The sequence below is a fragment of the Crocuta crocuta genome, unplaced genomic scaffold, assembly GCF_008692635.1.
Source record: "Crocuta crocuta isolate KB4526 unplaced genomic scaffold, BGI_CrCroc_1.0 scaffold132, whole genome shotgun sequence".
NCBI classification, from domain to species: Eukaryota; Metazoa; Chordata; class Mammalia; order Carnivora; family Hyaenidae; genus Crocuta; species Crocuta crocuta.
Window position 1 is genome coordinate 5,376,217 of NW_027528611.1, and position 20,728 is coordinate 5,396,944.

The 20,728-nt window shown below is 49.5% G+C and overlaps 4 protein-coding genes across 7 annotated transcripts in view; 3 read left to right on the top strand and 1 right to left on the bottom strand.

Annotated features, from left to right (window-relative positions):
- Positions 1 to 243: 243 nt before the first annotated feature.
- Positions 244 to 6,021, bottom strand: PSMB9 (proteasome 20S subunit beta 9). Its single transcript, XM_077754860.1, has 6 exons — positions 5,677 to 6,021; positions 3,759 to 3,826; positions 2,169 to 2,300; positions 1,379 to 1,508; positions 992 to 1,133; positions 244 to 424 (listed from the first exon to the last, which is right to left on the bottom strand). Exons 1-6 carry the CDS (start codon positions 5,704 to 5,706, stop codon positions 297 to 299), a joined length of 630 nt encoding a protein of 209 aa, XP_077610986.1. The 5' UTR covers positions 5,707 to 6,021; the 3' UTR covers positions 244 to 296.
- Positions 6,022 to 6,150: 129 nt separating this feature from the next.
- TAP1 (transporter 1, ATP binding cassette subfamily B member) lies at positions 6,151 to 14,136 on the top strand. Its single transcript, XM_077754800.1, has 11 exons — positions 6,151 to 6,885; positions 7,328 to 7,442; positions 7,601 to 7,731; positions 8,835 to 9,040; positions 9,477 to 9,674; positions 10,482 to 10,623; positions 10,750 to 10,925; positions 11,509 to 11,682; positions 11,937 to 12,099; positions 12,399 to 12,535; positions 13,293 to 14,136. Exons 1-11 carry the CDS (start codon positions 6,288 to 6,290, stop codon positions 13,503 to 13,505), a joined length of 2,253 nt encoding a protein of 750 aa, XP_077610926.1. The 5' UTR covers positions 6,151 to 6,287; the 3' UTR covers positions 13,506 to 14,136.
- Positions 14,137 to 14,473: 337 nt separating this feature from the next.
- PSMB8 (proteasome 20S subunit beta 8) lies at positions 14,474 to 18,366 on the top strand. 3 transcript variants are annotated; one of them, XM_077754802.1, is made up of 7 exons: positions 14,474 to 14,491; positions 15,315 to 15,467; positions 16,233 to 16,380; positions 16,541 to 16,652; positions 17,094 to 17,223; positions 17,596 to 17,800; positions 18,048 to 18,366. In XM_077754802.1, the coding sequence occupies exons 2-7, from the start codon at positions 15,321 to 15,323 to the stop codon at positions 18,134 to 18,136; spliced, it is 831 nt and encodes a 276-aa protein (XP_077610928.1). In that variant the 5' UTR covers positions 14,474 to 14,491; positions 15,315 to 15,320; the 3' UTR covers positions 18,137 to 18,366. The 3 variants fall into 3 exon arrangements, with proteins under 3 accessions (XP_077610928.1, XP_077610927.1, XP_077610929.1); XM_077754801.1 differs by lacking the exon at positions 14,474 to 14,491 and adding an exon at positions 14,663 to 15,014; XM_077754803.1 differs by lacking the exon at positions 14,474 to 14,491 and having other exon boundaries at positions 15,065 to 15,467; positions 18,032 to 18,366.
- Positions 18,367 to 20,387: 2,021 nt separating this feature from the next.
- TAP2 (transporter 2, ATP binding cassette subfamily B member) overlaps positions 20,388 to 20,728 on the top strand; it is an 11,051-nt gene continuing 10,710 nt past the window's right edge. The window contains exon 1 of one of the 2 annotated variants that reach the window (XM_077754804.1): positions 20,388 to 20,548. The gene's annotated coding sequence lies outside the window, so the exon portion shown is untranslated. The remainder of the gene's footprint in view (positions 20,549 to 20,728) is intronic. The other variant, XM_077754805.1, reaches the window with a different exon arrangement.

Below are 20,728 nucleotides of genomic sequence, written 5' to 3' on the forward strand. Positions count from 1 at the left end.
GCATTTGGCTAATACCTTGCTCAATGTTTTGATTGTTGTTATTCTTTGAAACTCACAAATCATCCAATTTTAAGCACTTGTCATGTATTGATCTTTAATGTGAATGAACATATTAAGAAAGGGTATCTAGAAATAGGGACATGGCACAAAATGAAGAAAGGGTATCTAACTTCCTGGAGGGAGGAAGCCTCCTCCCCTAAGCTTCATCTTCTCGAGCACTCATTTTCCACTGACCATACAAGGTTCTGGTTCCAAAGAGTTTATTACAAAATAAGGAAAGGAGGTCTAAGGAAGATTCACTTGTCATAGAATTTTGGCAGGTCATTACCCAAGATTACTTGATGGTCCACGCCAGCAGCTGTAATAGTGACCAGGTAGACGACACCCCCACTAGAGCCATCCCGGTTCATGGCCAGAGTGATAGCTGCAGAGGGTTTCAGGTTGGAGAGAAGGAGAGAGAATGACTCAGCTTCAGAAATCTTTTCCTTCCCCTCCTGTCCATAAGCTTACTACCACTTTCAGACCTCAAAACCCACCTTCTTGGGACACAGATCAAGTGGTTTGCCAGTAAACCAACTTAAAAAAAATAAAGCCTTTCTTTATATGTAGCATCTCCTGGTGTTGGTGGTCTCAAAACTCCCACCACAAGGGATTTTGAGTTATGAATAGATACATAAGCAGCTTATGAATCCTTGACTATTTAACAATTGACTGTCATGAGCTAGCCCAAGCCCACTCTAGCACACCAGTGATTCTTAGAATAACTGCATATTCTAATTTGGGGTACTCAAATAAACAGTCCAGGTTTATGCCTTTGATTCTGAGGTCCTGTCTAGTGCAGTATATTGTCTTGCACCGTCCCTCTCAAAAGTGTTCCAGTTTGGACATTAAATTAAATGATCGCTCATGTATTCCTCATCGTGTTCCTCACACTCAACTTCCTTTCCGTGTTAAAAACCCTCCCCAGGCACCCTTCCACTTGGTTAGTTACCTTTGGTGGTGAAAGACCTGCACTCCTCAGGAGACATGCCTGGTTTATATGCTGCATCCACATACCCGTAGATATAGGTGCTGCCAGAGCCACCAACGGCAAAGGGCTGCCGAGTCAGCATTCCTCCCAGGGTTCCATACACCTAGGGGAGGCGCCTTCAGGTCAGACTATGGAAGCATCGATCCTCTCCTTGCCAGTGAGGCAAGCAGCGCATCTCTGTGTTCTGCAGCGAAGCCCCACTGTCTCCTTCTCCCGTCCGTTGAGATTATACTATACTTTTAAAGGCAGTGTCCTTGGAACTCATTGCTAGAATGACATACGACTTCTATCTCCCTCTGTAGGGTAGCAGGGAACACCAAGGGAGGGAGTGCGTTGGGAGAGACTCACCTGACCCCCGTCACGTCGGTCCCAGCCAGCTACTATGAGATGTGCAGACAGGTCCTCCCGGTACTTATAAGAGACATTCCTTATCACGTTGGCAGCAGCTAGAACAAGCGGACATTCTTCCAGTTCCAACCTAAAGGAAGTGTTAGCAATAGGCGTCAATATGACTTCCTGAAGTTCTACCCTCCTGTGCCATTACCATCATCCCTGCCGAGGGACACTTGAAACCTGAGACCTATACCTGTAATAGTTCAAAGTCCAGCGTCTCTCCCACATGTACAGGGGACCAATCTCCCACCACCAACTGGTAAGAAAATTTCAGTGTTCCCCTCCTTTACTCTTTGCCCTACCCACCCATCCCCTAACTGTATAACTCTTGGCTGCAAGGGCCCTGCCTATGTGGATAAAAGTAGATAAGCTTTACTTCTGCACCAATGACCTTGGCATTTTACACGGTAACTGCCGGATGGTATGGTAGTCCACATCATCGTCTTCTTTCTCGTTATTTATATTAGGATAGTGATTTACAATTTTCAAGCCATTTTCACATGGATCATTTGATTCTCAAAATAACCTTCGGGTGAGATAGGGTAGTTATTATTAATTATCTCCACTTTACAGAGGCAGAAACCAGGCTTGGGATTCAAGTGCCAGATCAAAGCTAATAAAAACAGGAGTCCAAACAAGAATTTTATATTGTTCACTGCAGCGCTCCTGGAATAGGATACTGTATAGGGGTTGCTGGTTGGGAGAACTGTAGTGAATGTGGACTGAGGACCCCAAAGCTTCATACCCGTGGAGCTCCAGTTGATAGGCAGCCATGTCTGCCATGGCTTGGGCATCAGCAGCAGAACCAGAAAGAGCACAGTAGATGTGTTGATGTAGGGGAGACAGCTTGTTATACACTCGGTTTACCACTGCCTCTCTGCCGGGAAGGAGTCAACAGTCATCAATATTAGTGTTGCCAGAATTCTTTTTTTTTTTAATGTTTTTAATTTATTTTTGAGAGTCAGAAAGAGACAGCGTGAGCAGGGGAGGGTGCGAGCGAGAGGGAGACACAGAATTCAAAGACAGGCTCCAGGCTCTGAGCTAGCTATCAGCACAGAGCCCGACATGGGGCTCGAACCCACAAACCGTGAGATCATGACCCGAGCCGAAGTTGGACGCTTAGCTGACTGAGCCACCCAGGTGCCCCATAGTGTTGCCAGAATTCTTGAGGTTAATCATACAGTGATTGTCAAATTTATTTGACAAGAGAACAGCCCTACAGAGCACATGAAATTTAATATTTGGATTAGAGCAGGAAGAAAAAATCATCTCAGATTAATTATTGCAAGTAATTATCAAAATTAGACTTATTTTCAGGCTTAGATTTTATAATAAAACAAAAAAAAGTAAATTAAGAGTAATGTTCTTAAGTAATTTTTCTTTGCTATACCCATCTAGAGGAAGTTATGAGTTCTTTGGGACATAAAGTAAACAATATTGACCTAATCCCATATACCCATTTCGCATATGGGACCAGGAAACTGGTCAGGAGGGAGGAGACAAAATTAATTCAACATATACCGGATGAGAAGCTAGAATATCTGCTTGGCAGAACCATTTTTTCTTTTCTTTCTATTTTATTTTATTTTATTTTATTCATTTTGTTTAATTTTAGAGACAGAGCATGAGCAGGAGAGAGGGGCAGAAGGGGAGAGAGAAAGAATCTTAAGCAGGCTGAGGATTTGCGGCTCGACCCCATAACCCTGGGATCATGACCTGAGCTGAAAGCAGAGTCAGATGCTCAGCTGACTGAGTCACCCAGGTGCCCAGAACCATCTTTTTTTATTTCTAAACATAGATGGAAGGAGGGCCCCTGAAATCTTTGTATCCTACCTCCTTCTCATACCCCTTTTTAATATAACCGCTCCTTTATTTCTTTTTTCTTTTTTGAATGTTTTATTTATTTTTGAGAGAGAGACAGAGACAGTGTGAGCAGGGGAGGGTCAGAGAGAGAGGGAGTCACAGAATCCAAAGACAGGCTCAGGCTCCAGGCTCTGGGCTAGCTGTCAGCACAGAGCCCTATGTGGGGCTCGAACCCACGAACTGTAAGATCATGACCTGAGCCGAAATTGGACGCTTAACTGACTGAGCCACCCAGGTGCCCCTCTTATATACCCACTCCTGTAGGGATGGCCACATAAGCATTCAGGCTCCTGATTTCTCGTCCATCAATTTAGGGACCCAAGCACTTGCCATGTATCTCATGACAGGGATCTTTCTGAAAGGTTAACTCAATTTCTGCAAAATTCCACTGTCTCTTCATGAACGGGTAAGAAAAATCGGTTTTGGGGCCATTGGCTTCCTTCTAGAAGCATTCACTTTGACTGGTACTCACCCTGCAGACACCCGGGAGTCAGAGCCCACTACAACACCTCCGTCAAACTCCACTGCCATGATGGTTGTCTGTGGGGATGTGGAGGATGGGATGTCAGAGCAGTAAGAGTCTTGATTCCCTCATGTTACAGATGAAGAAACATTTCCAGAAAGGAGGTGACCAGCTGAAGATCATACAGTAATTCAGGCCAGAGCTGATTCCCAATATGGGATTTCCCCTCCATCTTTCCATTTTCTCTATCTCCTCTCCCAGCTGTAAGGGAATGTCATGGCATGATGGAAAGAATCACATCCCTAGGTCCCCAACTTCCTAAGTAGAATCTTTCCCAATTATAAAGAAAGAGGTGGGGATGAGGCTTGCAGAGGTAGAAATCTGGCTCAGAGTGGGAGGGCTTCCAAGCACTGGTGCCCCAGTACTTGTAGTATAAAGCAGCCCCACAAGTGAATTACTTCCACCACATGTGCTTGTTTCGTGTGCAGATGTGGTGCAGACCCAACACAGAGCAAGTGACTGTGACTTTGGGAAACAAGGTTGTCTTCTTTTGGCCCATAGTTCTCCATCCCACGCCCCCTTAACCAGTTAATTAAACAGCAGAAAACATCAAGGGCTGCAGTGATTAGCAGAGTCATACATTAAGTAAGGAGGGAAGCAGGCAGGAGCATGAGATGATTTAACATAAAGCTTTCATTTAAGGATTTCTGATCAAGAGGTCAGCCCATACCTCACTAGTTAGGGGAAGAGATCTGTACTGAGACGATTTGTTTGGGGAGTTTGGGCTGACTTTTTCAGGTCAAGAAAAGACATTAAGGAAAAGAATTCAGGAAGGTGAAAGGAATAAAGCTATACGTTTTCTACTCCTGTTGAGTTGGAAAGAGCCCTAAAGATCCTTGGTTCAAATAAGGAAACGGAATCATAGAAGAGGCAATTGACTTCTCAAGGTCACCCAGATTAATACAGACTGGGATTAAAACCAAGGTCTAACTTCCATCTCTTGTTGTGACTTCTGTTTTCTACTTCCCACCGCTCATCAGGCAGGGAGGGGAGATTTTTTTTTTTTTTTTACCTTATAAATGGGTTTAGTGCATTCTCATCATCCCATAAATTATTCTGGACCCCGGGGCTGTTGCCCTGAGTGTGCTTTCAGACATACTGACTTATCATGAAGGGAGGGCCACTGAATAAGGGCAGCCCCATTCTAGAGGTTATTTCTCGAAGACAAAGCTGCCTTCAAGCCAAGAGTGTGGCAGTAGTTTGGAAGCAAAAGCCAGCCAGCCAGCCAGCCTTGGGCAGTGGACAGCTTCGGCTGCCTAGCCTGGGCAGGCGGGTAGGAGTGTGCAGGGACGACCCAAGGAAGGGAGCACGGCAGCACCTGGGCCAAGCAGGAACCTTCTTGGATCAGGCTGGTGAAGGGCACCACCAGCTCACAAGGAATCCCATTATCAGGGCGGGGGTATGAGTTTCGCAGGGGCCAATTTATCAAAGTGAGCAGTCCCTTCTCAATCAGTGCCCATATTCTCCTTTCCCAAGTGCGGTTCTACTTCACCCAGGGCACCATTTCTTCATTCATCTGCACCTTCTCCGACCCCTTCCCTTGATTTAACCAGCCCCTCTCTCTAGTCCAGAGTTGAAAGCGAAAGCGCTTCAGAGAAGCTTCCCCTCGACCCTTCCAGCGAAGAGCCAAAGCACCTCCTTCTCCACCAGCCTGGCGCGCCCAGTCCTTCGCGGACCCCTGCACGACCCCCTTCAGAATAGAGATGCCCTGTATTCATCGCAGGGCATCTGTACAAGCACTGGCTGCTACAGTCTACCTCCTCACTCTGTTAGACACTACATTCATTCCTCAGAGCTTCCAGGGTCCCCCTGTCGCTCCACCTTCTTGACTCCTCTGCTAAGTAAACTCCTAGCACAGACTACTTACCCCAGTGTGGACTTCGTCAGACCGCAGCATCTCTGGGAGGCGTCAAGCTCTTTGCCGCCTGGGGCACTGGTTTCCGTCCTGGGACGTGGGCAGCGCACAGCCTATATAGCCCCGCGCCTTCACTACGACCGCTAGAGGGCGCCGCGTCCTTTGGTGCGGCTTTGCACCCCGCGCTAACCTACCTGCGGCAGAACTGCCCAGAGACAAGTGACGAAAAGGGCTGGGGCTAAGAAAGTCCGAGGGCTGGGGTAAATAAAGTCCCGACAAATGGGGTCCGCAAGAGGTAGCAGTGAAAGGAAGGACGAGTGTGCGTGATGGAGTAGGCGGAGCCTCAAGGCTTCAGGCTGCAGAACCTCAGAGGGGATTCCCACGCCTTCTCCCAAAACAGTCTGGGCGGGCCGCAGGCTGAAGGGGGCGGATCTACAGAGCCGCCTACCGCTTTCGCTTTCTCTTTCCGAGAAACCGCANCGCCCGCCCTTCCCTCCTCTCCCGGCGGCGCGTGCCCGAGCCCTCTCCCACACGGACGCGACCGGCGCCCAGAGCCTCCCGCGCGGCGGGGACAGCGGAGAGTCCCAGGCGGGGCCGCGACCCCCGGCAGCGACAGCGCGCCCATGGCCGGCTCTGGGTCCCCCAGGCCTTGCGGGTGCCTCTGCCCGTCCCGAACTTCCGTCGCGTGGCTGGGGATAGCGCTGCTGGTTCTCGTCGACTGGGGGCTGCTCCGGGGCGCGCTCCCCAGAATCTGCTCCTTGCTGGTACCCCCCGCGCTGCCGCTGCTGCGGGTCTGGGTGTCGGGCCTGAGCCGCTGGGCTGTGCTGTGGCTGGGGGCCCGCGGGGTTCTCAGGGCAACGGTCGGCTCCGGGAGCGAAAGCGCAGGAGTCCGGGGATGGCTGGGTGCTTTGCAGTCGTTGGCGGCGGCGCTGAGCTTGGCCCTGCCAGGACTCGCCCTGTTCCGAGAGCTGAGCTCGTGGAGGGTTCCCAGGGATTCTCACAGCTCCAGGCTCCTGCACTGGGGAAGTCGCCTGGATGCCTTCGCCCTCAGTTATGTAGCAGCACTGCCTGCAGCTGCCATTTGGCAAAAGCTCAGGGGACTTTGGGGGCCGGAAAGCCACGGGGGTTCAGGAGGGGCGGTGCGCCGGCTTCTAGGTTGCCTGGGTTCAGAGATACGACGCTTCCCGCTCCTGATGGTCCTGTGTGTCCTCTCCTGTCTTGGTAAGAGGGATGCAGGGAAAGAGGGACGGACAGAGATCGGCTAGTGTGGCTTCTGGGAAATGTGGATCAGGGGAGGGCGACCCAGCTCTGGTCGTGAGACCACCTAGTACCCAGGAAAGAGCCCTGGACTGGGTGGGAGTCAGGAGTCCTGGACTCCAATGCTGCCTCAGTGTTGCCTCACTGGCCACCTTGGGCAAGTCCTTTCTTCTGGACAGCACACCCTATGACCTCTGGCCTTCCTAAGTAAACCCCAAAAGTCTGGTGGGGCTCAGGGTTGTGAGTTCCAGGGTGGCCTGTTCAGGGGCGGAGCTGTATCCTCTGTCCGCTTTTTGCTGGTGCCCTCAGGATACTGGTGACAGTCAAAGAGGGGGATGGGCTGGGGGCAGTCTGGTTGGAGCTTATCTGCTTGCTTGGCTGACCCGTCCCTCCTTTCTCTCTCCAGGGGAGATGGCCATGCCGTTCTTCACCGGCCGCCTCATTGACTTCATTGTACAAGATAGGACAGCTTCTGGTTTCATGACATACATACTGCTCATGTCCATTCTCACCATAGCCAGGTCTGGGGGCTGAATGAAGAAGGAAGGTTGAGAATGGGGGGGGGGGGCAGAAAAAGGGGGAGTTGGAAGTTGGGGCAACTGTCCAAAGTGCACTTTTTGGGACCTTCTCTCTGTCCCCTGAACACACCCTGATTCTTCTTCTCCTCATCTCTCTCTAGTGCAGTGCTGGAGTTCGTATGTGATAGGATCTATTACAGCATCATGGGCCATGTGCACAGCCACTTGCAGGGAGAGGTATTTCAGGCTGTTCTGCGCCAGGAAACAGAGTTTTTCCAACAGAACCAAACGGGTGTGTCTTGAAACTCTTTCATTATACATCTATATACTCCCTATATTACCCATATATCCTCTTTTACTTACAACTTTGATCTCTCTCCCACATAGACATTGTCATTTCTAATTCTTGGTATACCTCAAGAACAAAATATTATTATATTATACATATCATATCATATTTATTATATTATAACTATTATATTGTATTTATCATATCATATCGTATCATACTATATTCTGAATTTTTCCATCTAAGATTTTTCCATGATTTATCCCCTGAGTGTATATTTAGATAGAAACTACAGAATTTCAAGCCTGGAAATTTTACGGTCACAGAGTCCAACTAACTACTTTACAGAGAAGGAAACTGAAGCCTGGACCCTAAATGCTGAACCTGGCATGGTCATATATGGATAGAAGTGAGCTTTGAGATGGAACTTGTCTCCTGATTCCCAGCCCAGTGCTCAGTATTGTTTTCAGGACTGCTTTTTAGCAGCACCCTTTGTTTTTCCCCAGCTCTGTTATGTGACCAGCTTAAGCTCTTCTTGCCTTTATATGCAGCATGGGGTATACATGTTCTTTAAGGAACGAAAATTTGTCAGAGAAATGGAAATTCACATGGGCCTCAATTTCTTTATAGTTAAAATGAAAGTCTTCAGTCAGGCTTTCCCTTTCTTTCTCTCTTTCTTTGTTCCTTCCTTCCTTTCTTTCTTAAATGTTTGTTTATTTTTGGGAGAGAGAGAGAGACAGACAGAGCATGAGTAGGGAAGGGCAGAGAGAGAGGGAGACACAGAATCTGAGGCAGGCTTCAGTCTCTGTGCTATCAGCAAAGAGCTCTATGTGGGGGCTCGAACTTGCAAAGCAGTGAGATCATGACCTGAGCTGAAGTTGGATGCTTAACCAACTGAGCCACCCATGGGCCCCCAGTCTTTTTCTTTCTAACACTCATTCTCCCTGCACTGAAATCCCTAAACTGCCCTATCCCCCTTGCCTTGTTTTCCTCAGCTCTTCAGAACACTGTGTGGTCCCCTCATCGCCTCCCCCTGGCTCATTGCTAGTCTGTCCCGCCCCTCTGAGCCTTTCATTCATTCACTGTCTTCTCCCCGACCCCGGCAGGAGCCATCACTTCTCGGGTGACAGAGGACACATCCACCCTGAGTGAGAGTCTGAGTGAGAAGCTGAGCCTGTTGTTGTGGTACCTGGTGCGGGGGCTGTGTCTCTTGGTGCTCATGCTCTGGGGGTCACTGTCCCTCACCATGGTCACCCTCGCCGTCCTGCCTCTGCTTTTTCTTGTGCCTAAGGCACTGGGGAAATGGCACCAGGTATGTCCAGGGAGATACCTCACCCTACACAGACCTTCATTTCCCAGACTAGGCAGAATTAATTCCTCTCAGGGTTCTTTCCTGGGACCCTCACTTGATTTTCCATCTTCACGGGACTCCTTGGCCCTATGGTTCATGTTGCTGGATTGCTCAGTGTTGAGCTCCATATTCTGTGTGTATTGTCTTGTAACTTCTGCCCACAATCTGTCTTTACAAACATGATTACCAGCCTCAAGGTTATGATTCCTTAGACCCTTCTCAGTGACCTCCTCTCTTGTGTGCCTCTTTAGTGTCTAGGGAGTGTAATGATGCCCCCTTCTCTTTTCTTCATTCACCTGCCTCTTCTCACCTTTAGTCTCCAACTAGGTAACTCAGGCATTAGTGTCCCTTACGGTTCGCCAACCCTGTGTGACATCTCTTGTCCATGTCTCTACAGGCGCTGGCAGCACAGGTGCAGGAATGTCTGGCAGGGTCCAGCCAGGTGGCCATTGAGGTTCTGTCAGCCATGCCCACAGTCCGGAGCTTTGCCAACGAGGAGGGTGAGGCCCAGAAGTATAGGCAAAAGCTGCAGGATATGAAGACACTCCATCAGAAGGAGGCTCTGGCCTATGCAGTCAACCTCTGGACCACCAGTGTGAGCACCTGGAGATGAATGCCTATTCCCTTGTCCCTGAGAGGCCTTGACTCCATTCCCTTTTCCGTGACTCTGTTCCACACTCTTCCACTGGGCAATGGTTGCTTCAGTATTATCACCCTACTCAGTGTTCCTAACTGCCTCCTTTTTTTTAGGCCTGCTGGATGGCATCCTTTCACCAAGGTACACAGAATCCAGCCAGCCCCCTTTTGAGGGAGATCCATGTTTTCCAGTCCCAGGGCCTTTCTTTGCCTCTCAGGCAGCACTCAGGGAACCATAAGTTCCTGTACCTGGTCCCGCATCATTCTGAGACTCTGTGAATGTGCTAGCAAGAGCCATGGGAATAGCAGAAGCCTGGGATAAGGGGGATCTGTTATATAATGGAAAGAGAACTAGAGCAGCATTTGGGAATTCCTGGCTTGATGCTGCCATTTACTAGCTTTTTGACCATGGGCTAGTAACTTACTTTCTCTTGAGACCATTTCCTCATTTTAAAAAGTGGGAGTGGTATGACCTTGTCTACAGGGTTGTTGATATGAATTTTAGATGGCATCACGTTCATGAAGGCCTTTTGCGAAGAGCAAAATGTTCCTTGAAAGCGATAACGGTGATGGTGATAGTGACGATAACCGAGCAAGACTCCATGGAGCCTCCATGCTGCATTCTTCCCTTCCCTCTGGGGAACCTCCTGCTCTTAACCTGGGGGAAAGGGTCTTTATATCTTCAAAATGACTAACGAGTATAGTTCTTTGCACCTCCCTTGAGATATTTCAACCACAATCCCTTTTTTCTGTGGCCTTTCCACAGATCTCAGAGATGCTGCTGAAGGTGGGAATCCTGTACATAGGTGGGCGGCTGGTGACAAGTGGGGCTGTAAGCAGTGGAGACCTTGTCACATTTATTCTCTATCAGATCGAGTTCACCACAGCTGTTCAGGTGAGACCCTTCCGTTTTCATTCCCCCGTGCTTTTCCATCCCATGTTCTGTCACCACCTGTGTCACCTTCCTTCCATGCTTTACCCTTCTCATATCACATAACCCTGGCAAATAGATCAGTTCTCTCCCTTCTCAATAGTCTTCCCCCCCCCCNAGAAGGCTGTGGGCTCCTCAGAGAAAATATTTGAATACCTGGACCGGATTCCTCGCTGTCCTGCCAGTGGTGTGTTGACTTCTGTAAGCCTAGAGGGCCTTGTCAAGTTTCAAGATGTCTCCTTCGCCTACCCAAACCGTCCAGACGTCCCAGTGCTGCAGGTACAACCGACCGATGCTCGGTGTTCACCAGCCTCACTCTCGACTCTGCCATGCTAAACTTCCTTCTTGCCTTCAGCCTGCTTAACGCAAGGTTCAGATAGAGCCTTCCGAACCCTACAAAGGCAAAGATGAGCACTGTCTACTCCATACAACTGCCCCAAACTCAAGAGCTGGTTTGAATTTCTAAGGAGAATTGAGAAGAGGCTCTCAGGGGGAAGGGTCTCATATCCTAAGAATTTGCTGAAGCAAAATCTATCTCTAGTCTTCTTTCTTTTTCTTTCTATTTGTGATTTAGACTGTAATTTTCTTTTCTGTTTTCTCATGATATGTAATACCAAGTGTGTGGTATACCAGTGCTTGGTCTTCACTCTGGTTTTTGCCTCACCTTTCGTCTCTACCCCTTGGGGAGCTGTCTCCCTGATGAACAGAGGTCTATGCCTGTGGGAGGATAGGAGTTGCTGTATTTCCCCAATTTCCCCCCTTTCTTCTCTGGGGTAAGACATCATGCTATGTAAGGAGACAATGACAGACTAAAGGTTAGAGTCTTAGTCTGCCTCTTTATTTTTGATTCTCTGGCTTCCAGGGGCTGACATTCACCCTGCGTCCTGGTGAGGTGATGGCTCTGGTGGGGCCCAATGGGTCTGGGAAGAGCACAGTGGCTGCCCTGCTGCAGAATCTGTATCAGCCCACTAACGGGCAGGTGCTGCTGAATATGAAACCCCTTCCCCAATATGAGCACCGCTACCTGCACACACAGGTAAGCAAGAAGGTGGCATGGGGGAGGGCAGGGGGCAATGAGTGAGAAGAACTCTCAACGATACTCTTACCAGGCACTCCAAAAGGAAGGCTAGGGAGTGATGGTCCTTGAATGGAGATGGGATATAGTCGGGAGAGGGGCTCTGGTGTGTAATTTTGTGATATGCCTTCAGTAAAGATTTTGAGTCATCAATCTCTAGATAACCACACTCCTGTGTCCCTTGTTCTATGACTCTTCATCATATTTTGTCCCAGGTGGCTGCAGTGGGACAAGAGCCACAGCTATTTGGAAGGAGTTTTCGAGAAAATATTGCCTATGGCCTGGTCCAGAAGCCAACTATGGAGGAAGTCATAGCTGCTGCAGTGGAGTCTGGAGCCCATAGCTTCATCTCTGAACTCCCTCAGGGCTATAACACAGGTGCTTTCTCAGCTCATGTCATCACCCAGACATCTTTACTGAAACCTTTATTCAGTAGTTCTTCCCAACCCACTGAAGTTTAAAGGTGTAGGATCTTGTTCCTATGGCTTCTTCATCCTCACATCCTTAGAACTTCTTCACCTTCCCAGAAGGAAGGTGAATGCATCCAGTCCTTGGTGTGTGTGTGTGTGTGTGCGCGCGCGCGCGCGTGCGTGTGCATATGCGCATGTACACGTGCAAGCAAGCACGTGGACGTACATGTGGTTGTCCAGCCCTCACCTGGGCTCTTATCTCTACAGAGGTGGGCGAGGCTGGGAGCCAGCTATCAGGGGGTCAGCGACAGGCAGTGGCCTTGGCTCGAGCACTGATCCGGAAACCACGTGTACTTATCTTGGATGATGCTACCAGTGCCCTCGATTCAAATAACCAGTTACGGGTGAGAGAGACATTTTGTTAGTGACTATATCCCACCCAGTCTTCCTTCCTTCACTCATCCCGTGTGAGCTATACTAACATAATTATCCAAACCAATCCTTGGAATTCTCAGTTCCCAACAGCTGCTCTTCAAGATGCTTAGAACCAATTCAAAGAGACTATCTATAGACTCTGAATCTCTGAAGCCAAACATAAGAAGATCATCCTAATAAGATTAATATCAATTGAGCTTTTGCTCTTTTACTGTATGCCAGACATGCTACCAGGTTCTCTCCATGTACTGTTGCACTCATTTATTAATCATAAATGCCTGTGAGCTGGGCATTGTTATCCTCATTCTACAGATGATAAAATAGAGGCTAAGAGAGGTTGAGTGACCTGCTAAATGTGAGCTGTTGAGTAGTGGAGCGTAGACCCAAAGGCAATCCTGCCTGACCATGCTCATGCTTTTTGCCACTAAGTTATATTTCTTTAAAATGGAATAGAAAACCCCCAGTTTATAGGTAGAGAGGAGAGACTATTTGATGTCCTTTACTCTTTCTTTATGGGCTTCACCATAGGACGCTTACTTTTATTCTCCTGTTGCCACCTCATGTAAACAGTCCTTAACAAATCAAAGGTTGGGCAGAGAAACACTCAGAACAAGAATCTTCAACTCTTTGGGGTTGTTGGTAGAGGTGGCAGTGATCCTGGTGATTCCTGCTCTGGAAACACGGATGTCTCCCTGGGTTCTTGACAGAATCCATGTCTTTTCTCAGGTGGAGCAGCTCCTGTACAGAAGCCCTGAGCGGTGCTCTCGGTCTGTGCTTCTCATCACCCAGTGTCTCGGCTTGGTGGAGCAGGCTGACCAAATCCTCTTTCTAGAAGGAGGCACCATCTGTGAAGCAGGAACCCACCAGCAGCTCGTGGAGAGGAGGGGACGCTACTGGGCCATGTTGCAGGCTCCTGATGGGTCAGGTGCTCCAGAATGAAAGACTTCTCAGACCTGCACATGCCACCTCCTTCCCTTCTTTTCTGCCCTCTGTAGTGGAGAATTTGGGAACAAAGGTGTTACCGGAGCTGCACAATAGGCAGCTGCTTCTAGGGGCGCCTGGGTGGCTTAGTCGGTTAAGCGTCCGACTTTCGCTTAGGTCATGATCTCGCAGTTTGTGGGTTCGAGCCCCGCGTCGGGCTCTGTGCTGACTGCCAGCTCAGAGCCTGGAGCCTGTTTCAGCCTGTGACTCCCTCTCTCTCTGACCCTCCCCTGCTCACGCTGTCTCTCTCTCTCTCTCCTAAAAATAAATAAAACATTAAAAAAAAATTAAAAAAAAAATAGGCAGCTGCTTCTAGGAGTTACCTCTTAGAATGATGCCTGAAATTATGCCACGAGTGTTACCACCTCTCCAAGCTCCTCTTGATAATGTGGATTTCTTGGAAGAAAAGAGTTTGTAACCCCTTAGTGTAACTGGGTTTAGAGCCAGGGTTGTTGTGGATACAGCCCTGAAAATGAGAAGAACTTTAGAATACACAGAGAAAATACTTTCCAATAGGACTACAGGCATATGCTGGCCCATAAACACACTCTGGATCCTTGATATTTATAATAAAGTTGGTGTTTTATAACTGTGGTTTCTCCTGTTATCAGCGCACCAAATGGCTCACCAGCATTTGCACACTTCACAGTCCTAAGTGTGCCATACCCTCCCTTAAGTTTTCTGTTTCTTATGGTTGCCCCTCCACTACCCCATGCTCCCATGTCTGCGCCCAAGGATAAGCGGGAGTGGGATACAGCACCCTCCAAGCACCAGCAGCCGCAGCTCGCAACTGCGAGCCATGGCCTTTCTGATGTGGAAAATGGAGGGCGAGCGCAGCTAGAGGAAGTGCAAGCGCGCAGCCAGAGAGCTCAGAGTTTACCACCGGCCCCTCCCTGGTCTTTTCCTCCAGAACTCACCCGGCTCAGAAGTGGCACCTGCCGCGGGTAATTTCAGCCCAGTGCGGGGGCGGGGAGGCGGGGCGGGGAGAGCGGTTTAGTAAATTTCTTCCATTCTGGGAGGGCCATGGTAGTGTGATGTTAACAGTTGCCGGGTAGTTTAGGCCAACACAGGTTGCAAGGAGAGGCAGGGTTTAGTTAGAAGAGTTTCCCCAAAGTGCTCAGTCGATCGGGAGTGGTGTGAGGAGCTGTGTGCAAAAAGGGTGGTTCTTTCGGGTGGCTATAGGTTAGGGAGATAGAACCGGGAGCGGCCCTGAGGGACAAAGTCGAAAGATTCAGAGACCGAGCCTTCTTCCCCCAAACGCCGCGGGTATATTCCGTTGCGGGCTGCCCCAGAACCGGTCCTCAAGACTCACTGCCCCCACATCCTCCTCTTTGTCCGACTCTTATAAAATGATGCTCCTATGAACACCCCAACTCCCGGAGGTGAAACTGTCCCCGGCTTCTTGCTGACTTGCAGCTTTCTGGTTGAAGCTAAGCCTTCAAGACCATACAACCCCATACCCACTTCGTAAGTGTTCCAGAAGATGCCCTGCGGCGTGTCGGTGTCTACTGTAATCTCAGCGCCAACAGGGCTTTCGAAGCCTCTCCCTCTCTTTCTCCTTTTCTTCTGACAGCCTATCACCCCCTGTTTCCTCAACCCCTGTAAAGCCGGCGCAGAGAAACCTGTTCCTAATATTCCTGGTCTCCAGCCGCCCACTAGCCTCTTCTTGGAAAGGGCAGGGGGATGCGGAAAAAATTCTGGTTCCCTCCCCTTGAGGCTGAGGGCTTTCGCTTTCGCTTCCCCTTCCGACACATCTCCGGGTCCTAGGCGATTATGGCGCTGCAGGAGGTGTGCGGGGCCCCCCGAGGGCCGAAGAAGGATTGCGCCTTCCCCGCCCTGGGCAGCCAGCTTCGCTCGGACCCCGGACACTACAGTTTCTCTCTGCGATCTCCGGAGTTCGCCCTCCCCCGAGGAATGCAGGTCAGGGCTGTCAGACAACCCCCCGGGGCGGGGGACGGGCAGGAGGGCTCAGGGGAATGGAGGGTCTCCCGTGAGACTCCCTAGAGGCCAGGAAAGCCAGAGGAGGCCATCCTTCAGTCAAGGAGAGCCGCATCCAGGGCCCAGTGCCAGGGCGGGGGCCACGTGGGAATCGGGGGCTGATCGCCTGAGGGTTAGAAAATACAGATTAGGGCAAAGAGTTAGAGGTGTGGTGGAGGAAGACCAGAGAGCTTTCCTGCCAGTTCTCCATCACACACAAATCACGAAGCCTTTTGCATGGGGCTATCGTATGCTATAGGGGCCGTGGAGTGTCTTGGAAACCGGGTGAACTGTGGCTGGTGGCTTCCTCTCAGCCATTCAACTGTTGTGTGTCTTGGCTCAGTCACTTAGTCAAGCAAGGTCTGGGGCATCGCTTCTGTAAAATGGGGATATTATTAATAACACCATCGTGGGGGTTAAAGGACCTATGGATGGGGAAAAAAACCACATTAAGTCCACTCTTAAAATGTTTAATTACAGCTAACATTTATTTCCTTTCCTATCTATCGTGCTGGAAAATGGGAAAGGTTGGTGTCACGTGCTTCTTTTCCCAAGCCATTTCCTCATAGAGATTGGTTATTAACTGTTACAGTTATTGATGGTTGGAGAATCTCTGCCTATCTTCTCATTCCCAAACTCTCCTAAGCCCTTTCCTGAAGCCCCATGAAAATTTCGGTGCCCCGTTCTCTGCCTTTTCTTTCTTATTAGCCCACTGAATTCATCCAGTCCCATGGTCGGAATGGAGAAAGGAACGTTCAGATCGAAATGGCCCACGGCACCACTACGCTGGCCTTCAAGTTCCAGCATGGAGTGATTGTGGCGGTGGATTCTCGGGCTTCGGCTGGGAGTTACATCAGTGAGTATGTGTGTTCCAGCAGGCAGAATCTGGGGGGCTGGGTCCCCCTCTCAGCAGGAGCCCAACATCTACACCAGGGCAGAAGCAGATGCTGATTTTGTACACGCAGGGAGAACTGCAGAGGTTAGTCCTCCTCTCTCAAAACTCCATCTTCTTCCAGGCACCTTAAGGTGTAATAAGGTGATTGAGATTAACCCTTACCTGCTTGGCACCATGTCTGGCACTGCAGCGGACTGTCAGTACTGGGAGCGTTTGCTGGCCAAGGAATGCAGGTATTCAAGGCCTCTTATCTCCTTCCTAAACCTTTTGGTCAATCCTGGATTCCAGAACCTCCAGATCACTGCTCCTCATCCTTTCCCCCTGTGCTAATGTAGCATCTCGGTGCTAACGTAGTATTTCACAAAACAGCATTTTGGTGATAAAAGCTTTCTCCCAAATCTCTGCCTATGCTCCAGCCAGTAAACCAGATAATTCGTCAGTCATTTAGCCCTGGCATCATCAATCCTGGTGGGACAGTATCATTTACTAGGGTTTCTTTATGTGGTTTAGATACTTTAAATCCCAAATCCCTCCCTGATCCTTAGATCCTATAAAATCATCCCTCTCAAATGCTTATCTCTTTAATCATTTCCTGTGCATCCAGTGGGTTGCTCAGAGATCTAGCTTTCTGCCACCTGTGAGTCCTCTGCCCCCCACTACCCTGTTGTACCCAGGCTGTACTATCTGCGGAACGGGGAGCGTATCTCAGTGTCGGCAGCTTCCAAACTGCTCTCCAACATGGTGTTTCAGTACCGAGGCATGGGCCTGTCCATGGGCAGTATGATCTGCGGCTGGGATAAGAAGGTGGGTGCTTTCCATTTTCCATATTCCCTCTTGACGGACGAGAGACCAGGTTCCCCATCATACGCTCCCACTCCCTGCCCTACAAGATGTGTGGTGCATAGAACACTGTTATAGAGCTGTTCCAACATATCCAGGGGCTGTTTCTGGGTCCAGACGTGGACCATTGTTTGATAAGCTTGTCCTTTTCAATAAAATAGCTGATTCCGACTTTTTTTTTTTTTTTTTTACCCCTGAAGTTCTAGGATTGTTACTAAAATGCTATCCTGCGGTCATTCTTATTCTTTTGTCCACTCTTTTGGCTTACACTTGAACCTGTATGTTACTAAAAACTCGCTCCCCAGTTCCAACCTGGAACCTTCTTGCTTCCTATAGGGTCCTGGACTCTACTATGTGGATTCAAATGGGAATCGGCTCTCCGGAAATATGTTCTCCACTGGCAGTGGAAACACCTATGCCTACGGGGTCATGGATAGTGGCTACCGGCCAGATCTTAGCCTTGAAGAGGCCTTTGAGCTGGGCCGCAGGGCTATTGTTTATGCCACCCACCGAGACAACTATTCTGGAGGCGTTGTTAATAGTAAGAGACCAATTCTATCACTACCACACTCCTGGGTGGGGAAGGGGATTTTGAGATTGGGAGAGTCAGGGGAGGCAGAGTAGGGAGGAGCTTTGCAGCATGGGAAGAGGGGCACTGAAGTTCTAGTAAGAAGGTATGTTTGGAGCGTATGTTTCAGTGTCTGTTGTTGTCACCTTCCACATAAGACCACTGACAGAAACTTGCTGAAGTGAAAGGTGACTCTATGTTTAGTCTCCTTTGCCCACAGTGTACCACATGAAGAAAGATGGTTGGGTGAAAGTGGAAAGCACAGACGTCAGTGACCTGCTGCACCAGTACCGGGAGGCCTGGCAGTAATGGCGGCTGCTGGACACGCCTTCTCTGGCAAAGCCTGGCTGACTCAGGGACCAGGCCAGCTTACACCCCACAGGAAAGAGGGGCCTAACCTGAGCTCTGTAGGAGATAACCAGTGGCCAGTGGGGGCAGGGGGGATTTTACCCCATTGAGAGTTCTCTGTTTCAGGGATCATTCCCCTTTCCCAACCTCTGGTTGCTCCACTAAACACAATAAAGGAAAATGGTTATAAATGCCTGTTTTGTGGGCCAGTGGGCTTGAGGCTGGGGTTGTTGGGAAGAGGGGGCAGGAAATAGAGAAGCTTTCCCTGAGAAGAGACTCAAGCCCCCACCTAACAAATGGGGCTTCACCAAATATTTCTCTTGGGTTTTCCTTCCACATTCTTTTCCCCAGGAAGACGATCATTGTCTGTGGACACATATTTGCCATTTAATTTGGGTTAGGATCCTTGGATCCTTTTTCACAGGGACGCAACCTGAAGACTCCTGTGTGGTCCACTGTTAATGGTTTGGGTGTCTGCGAGTAGGCTACTACAATAACTGTTTTTGACTTTGTGAAGTTAGATGAAAAAGCTTCCACCTCATGTGTATATGGTGATTGTAAACATGGTGCCATTTACCTTAAACAACACTTCAGAGATACTGAATATTGAATGCAAAGATGGACACTAGGGGCTCCATTTCATGATGGGTCATGCTCAATTGGAAGAAGACAGGACCATGACTGAAGAGGAAAAGGATTCTCCGAAGAGGGGAATATGAAGGAAAAATAAGGAGGATAGAAATATGAGACAGACATGATGAGATTTTCTGAGTCATGCTGGAGCTGCATGTCACGGAGGATGTCCCCTCTTAAGGAGTTAGTCAAAGGACAAACTTGAAAGTAGGAAGTAGCTGATCAGGGAGCTTTTGTTCATTAGGGAGAGATCCTTAAAATCCCATAATGGCAAGGTTGGAATGATTTCAGTAATCCCCTACTTCAAATCCCTGATCCCTCCTTAAATAAAAGTGCCTGAGGATGCCTGGGTGACTCAGTCGATTGAGCCTCCAACTTTAGCTCAGGTCATGATCTTGCAGTTCATGGGTTTGAGCCCTGCATCCAGCTCTGTGCTGACAGCTCGGACCCTGGAGCCTGCTTCAGATTTTGTGTCTCCCTCTCTCTCTGCCCCTCCCCTTTTCATGCTCTGTCTCTCTCTTTCTCTCAAAAATAAATAAACATAAAAAAACAACAACAACTAGAAGTGTCTCATTGGTAAACCCCAGTAACAAAGGGGTAGTTTGGAACTCAAGTGATCCTTCCTTTGGGGATATTTTGAGTTTGGGAGGTAGTTTCAATCTGAAGAGTTATATTTGGAATAAACAACCTTGCATTTTCCATAGATGGGCTCTTAAAATAACGTTTATGATGGGGCGCCTGGGTGGCTTAGTCGGTTAAGCGTCCGACTTTCGCTTAGGTCACGATCTCGCGGTTCGTGGGTTCGAGCCCCGCGTCGGGCTCTGTGCTGACGGCCAGCCCAGAGCCTGGAGCCTGTTTCAGTCTGTGACTCCCTCTCTCTCTGACCCTCCCCTGCTCACGCTGTCTCTCTCTCTCGTCTAGAAATAAATAAAAATATTTTAAAAAATTTTAAAAATAACGTTTATGCTTAATCACTGTTAAAATAGACCAGGAAAAAAGCCCATGTTCCTCATATGCCAAAGGTGCTCCCAACATAGTTTGAAACGCAAATGCAGAGGCATGTGAACAAGTGCTCTGTGCAAGGTGCTGTGTTGAGGGGGACAGATGAAAATAAAGAATCCCGGCCCTTTAGCTCAAAATCTGGTTAAGTGAAAACTCACTTAGGTCTTGGTGATAGTGTCTGGAATCTTCTTTTTAGGAGAGGTCCTGAGTGTTTTTCGCTCAGAATCTGGCTCTGTTTTGATCCCAGACCTTAAAACTGGAGCTTGGATGGAGGAAGAGGCAGATCTCAAAATAGGACCAGAACTTGAGGGAGTAAGAGCTTGAGGCGAGAAAATCTAGTGGTTCTCCAATTACAAAGCATCTCAATTCTTGAAATAGCTTTATTTTACTTAATGACGATTTAAAACACTTGCAGCAGTTTTCTGTTCCAGAATAACTGTTGCTAAGGGCAGGAGGCTCACTGCCAGGCCCGGCGAGTCCTCGCTCGGCTCCACACGGCGCCCCGCGGTCGGCAGGGGTCGCGCGCACCCCGCTGGTGCTGGCGGCGCTGCCCGGAACCGGGCTGGGTCCGGGAAGAGAAAGCGAAAGCGGCGGGCGCCGGGACTCCCCAGTTCTCAGGGCGTCGCGGGCAGACAGGACCGGGGAAACGAAGGTGAGCCTGGGCGAGCGGACTTCAGAGCTCGGGGCTCAGCACGTAGCAGAAAGCGCTCCGGAGCCTCAGTCCCGAAGCCGCCTCCGGTGAGTTCGTGGGCCCGGAGCCTGGAGCTTTAACGGACGCCTCCCAGCCCATCACCCACTCCGCGCCCCCTGCTTTCTGGACCCCGGGGAGTGCAAGGGAGCCGGGCGGGGACCGCAGGGAGGCTCTTCGGAACTCGGCTGCGGCGGGCGGGGGGGGGGGCGGGGGGGGGGGGCACGGGG

Excerpts from the sequence above, each read along its gene's own strand:
- PSMB9 (XM_077754860.1), bottom strand. The coding sequence starts at position 5,706 with ATGCTGCGGTCTGACGAAGTCCACACTGGG. Across the intron at positions 2,301-3,758 it reads GACTCCCGGGTGTCTGCAGG|AGAGGCAGTGGTAAACCGAG; the intron begins GTGAGTACCAGT and ends CCTTCCCGGCAG. Across the intron at positions 1,509-2,168 it reads TATCAACTGGAGCTCCACGG|GTTGGAACTGGAAGAATGTC; the intron begins GTATGAAGCTTT and ends CACTTCCTTTAG.
- PSMB8 (XM_077754802.1), top strand. The coding sequence starts at position 15,321 with ATGGCGCTGCAGGAGGTGTGCGGGGCCCCCCGAGGGCCGAAGAAGGAT. Across the intron at positions 16,381-16,540 it reads TTCGGCTGGGAGTTACATCA|GCACCTTAAGGTGTAATAAG; the intron begins GTGAGTATGTGT and ends ATCTTCTTCCAG. Across the intron at positions 17,801-18,047 it reads TTCTGGAGGCGTTGTTAATA|TGTACCACATGAAGAAAGAT; the intron begins GTAAGAGACCAA and ends CTTTGCCCACAG.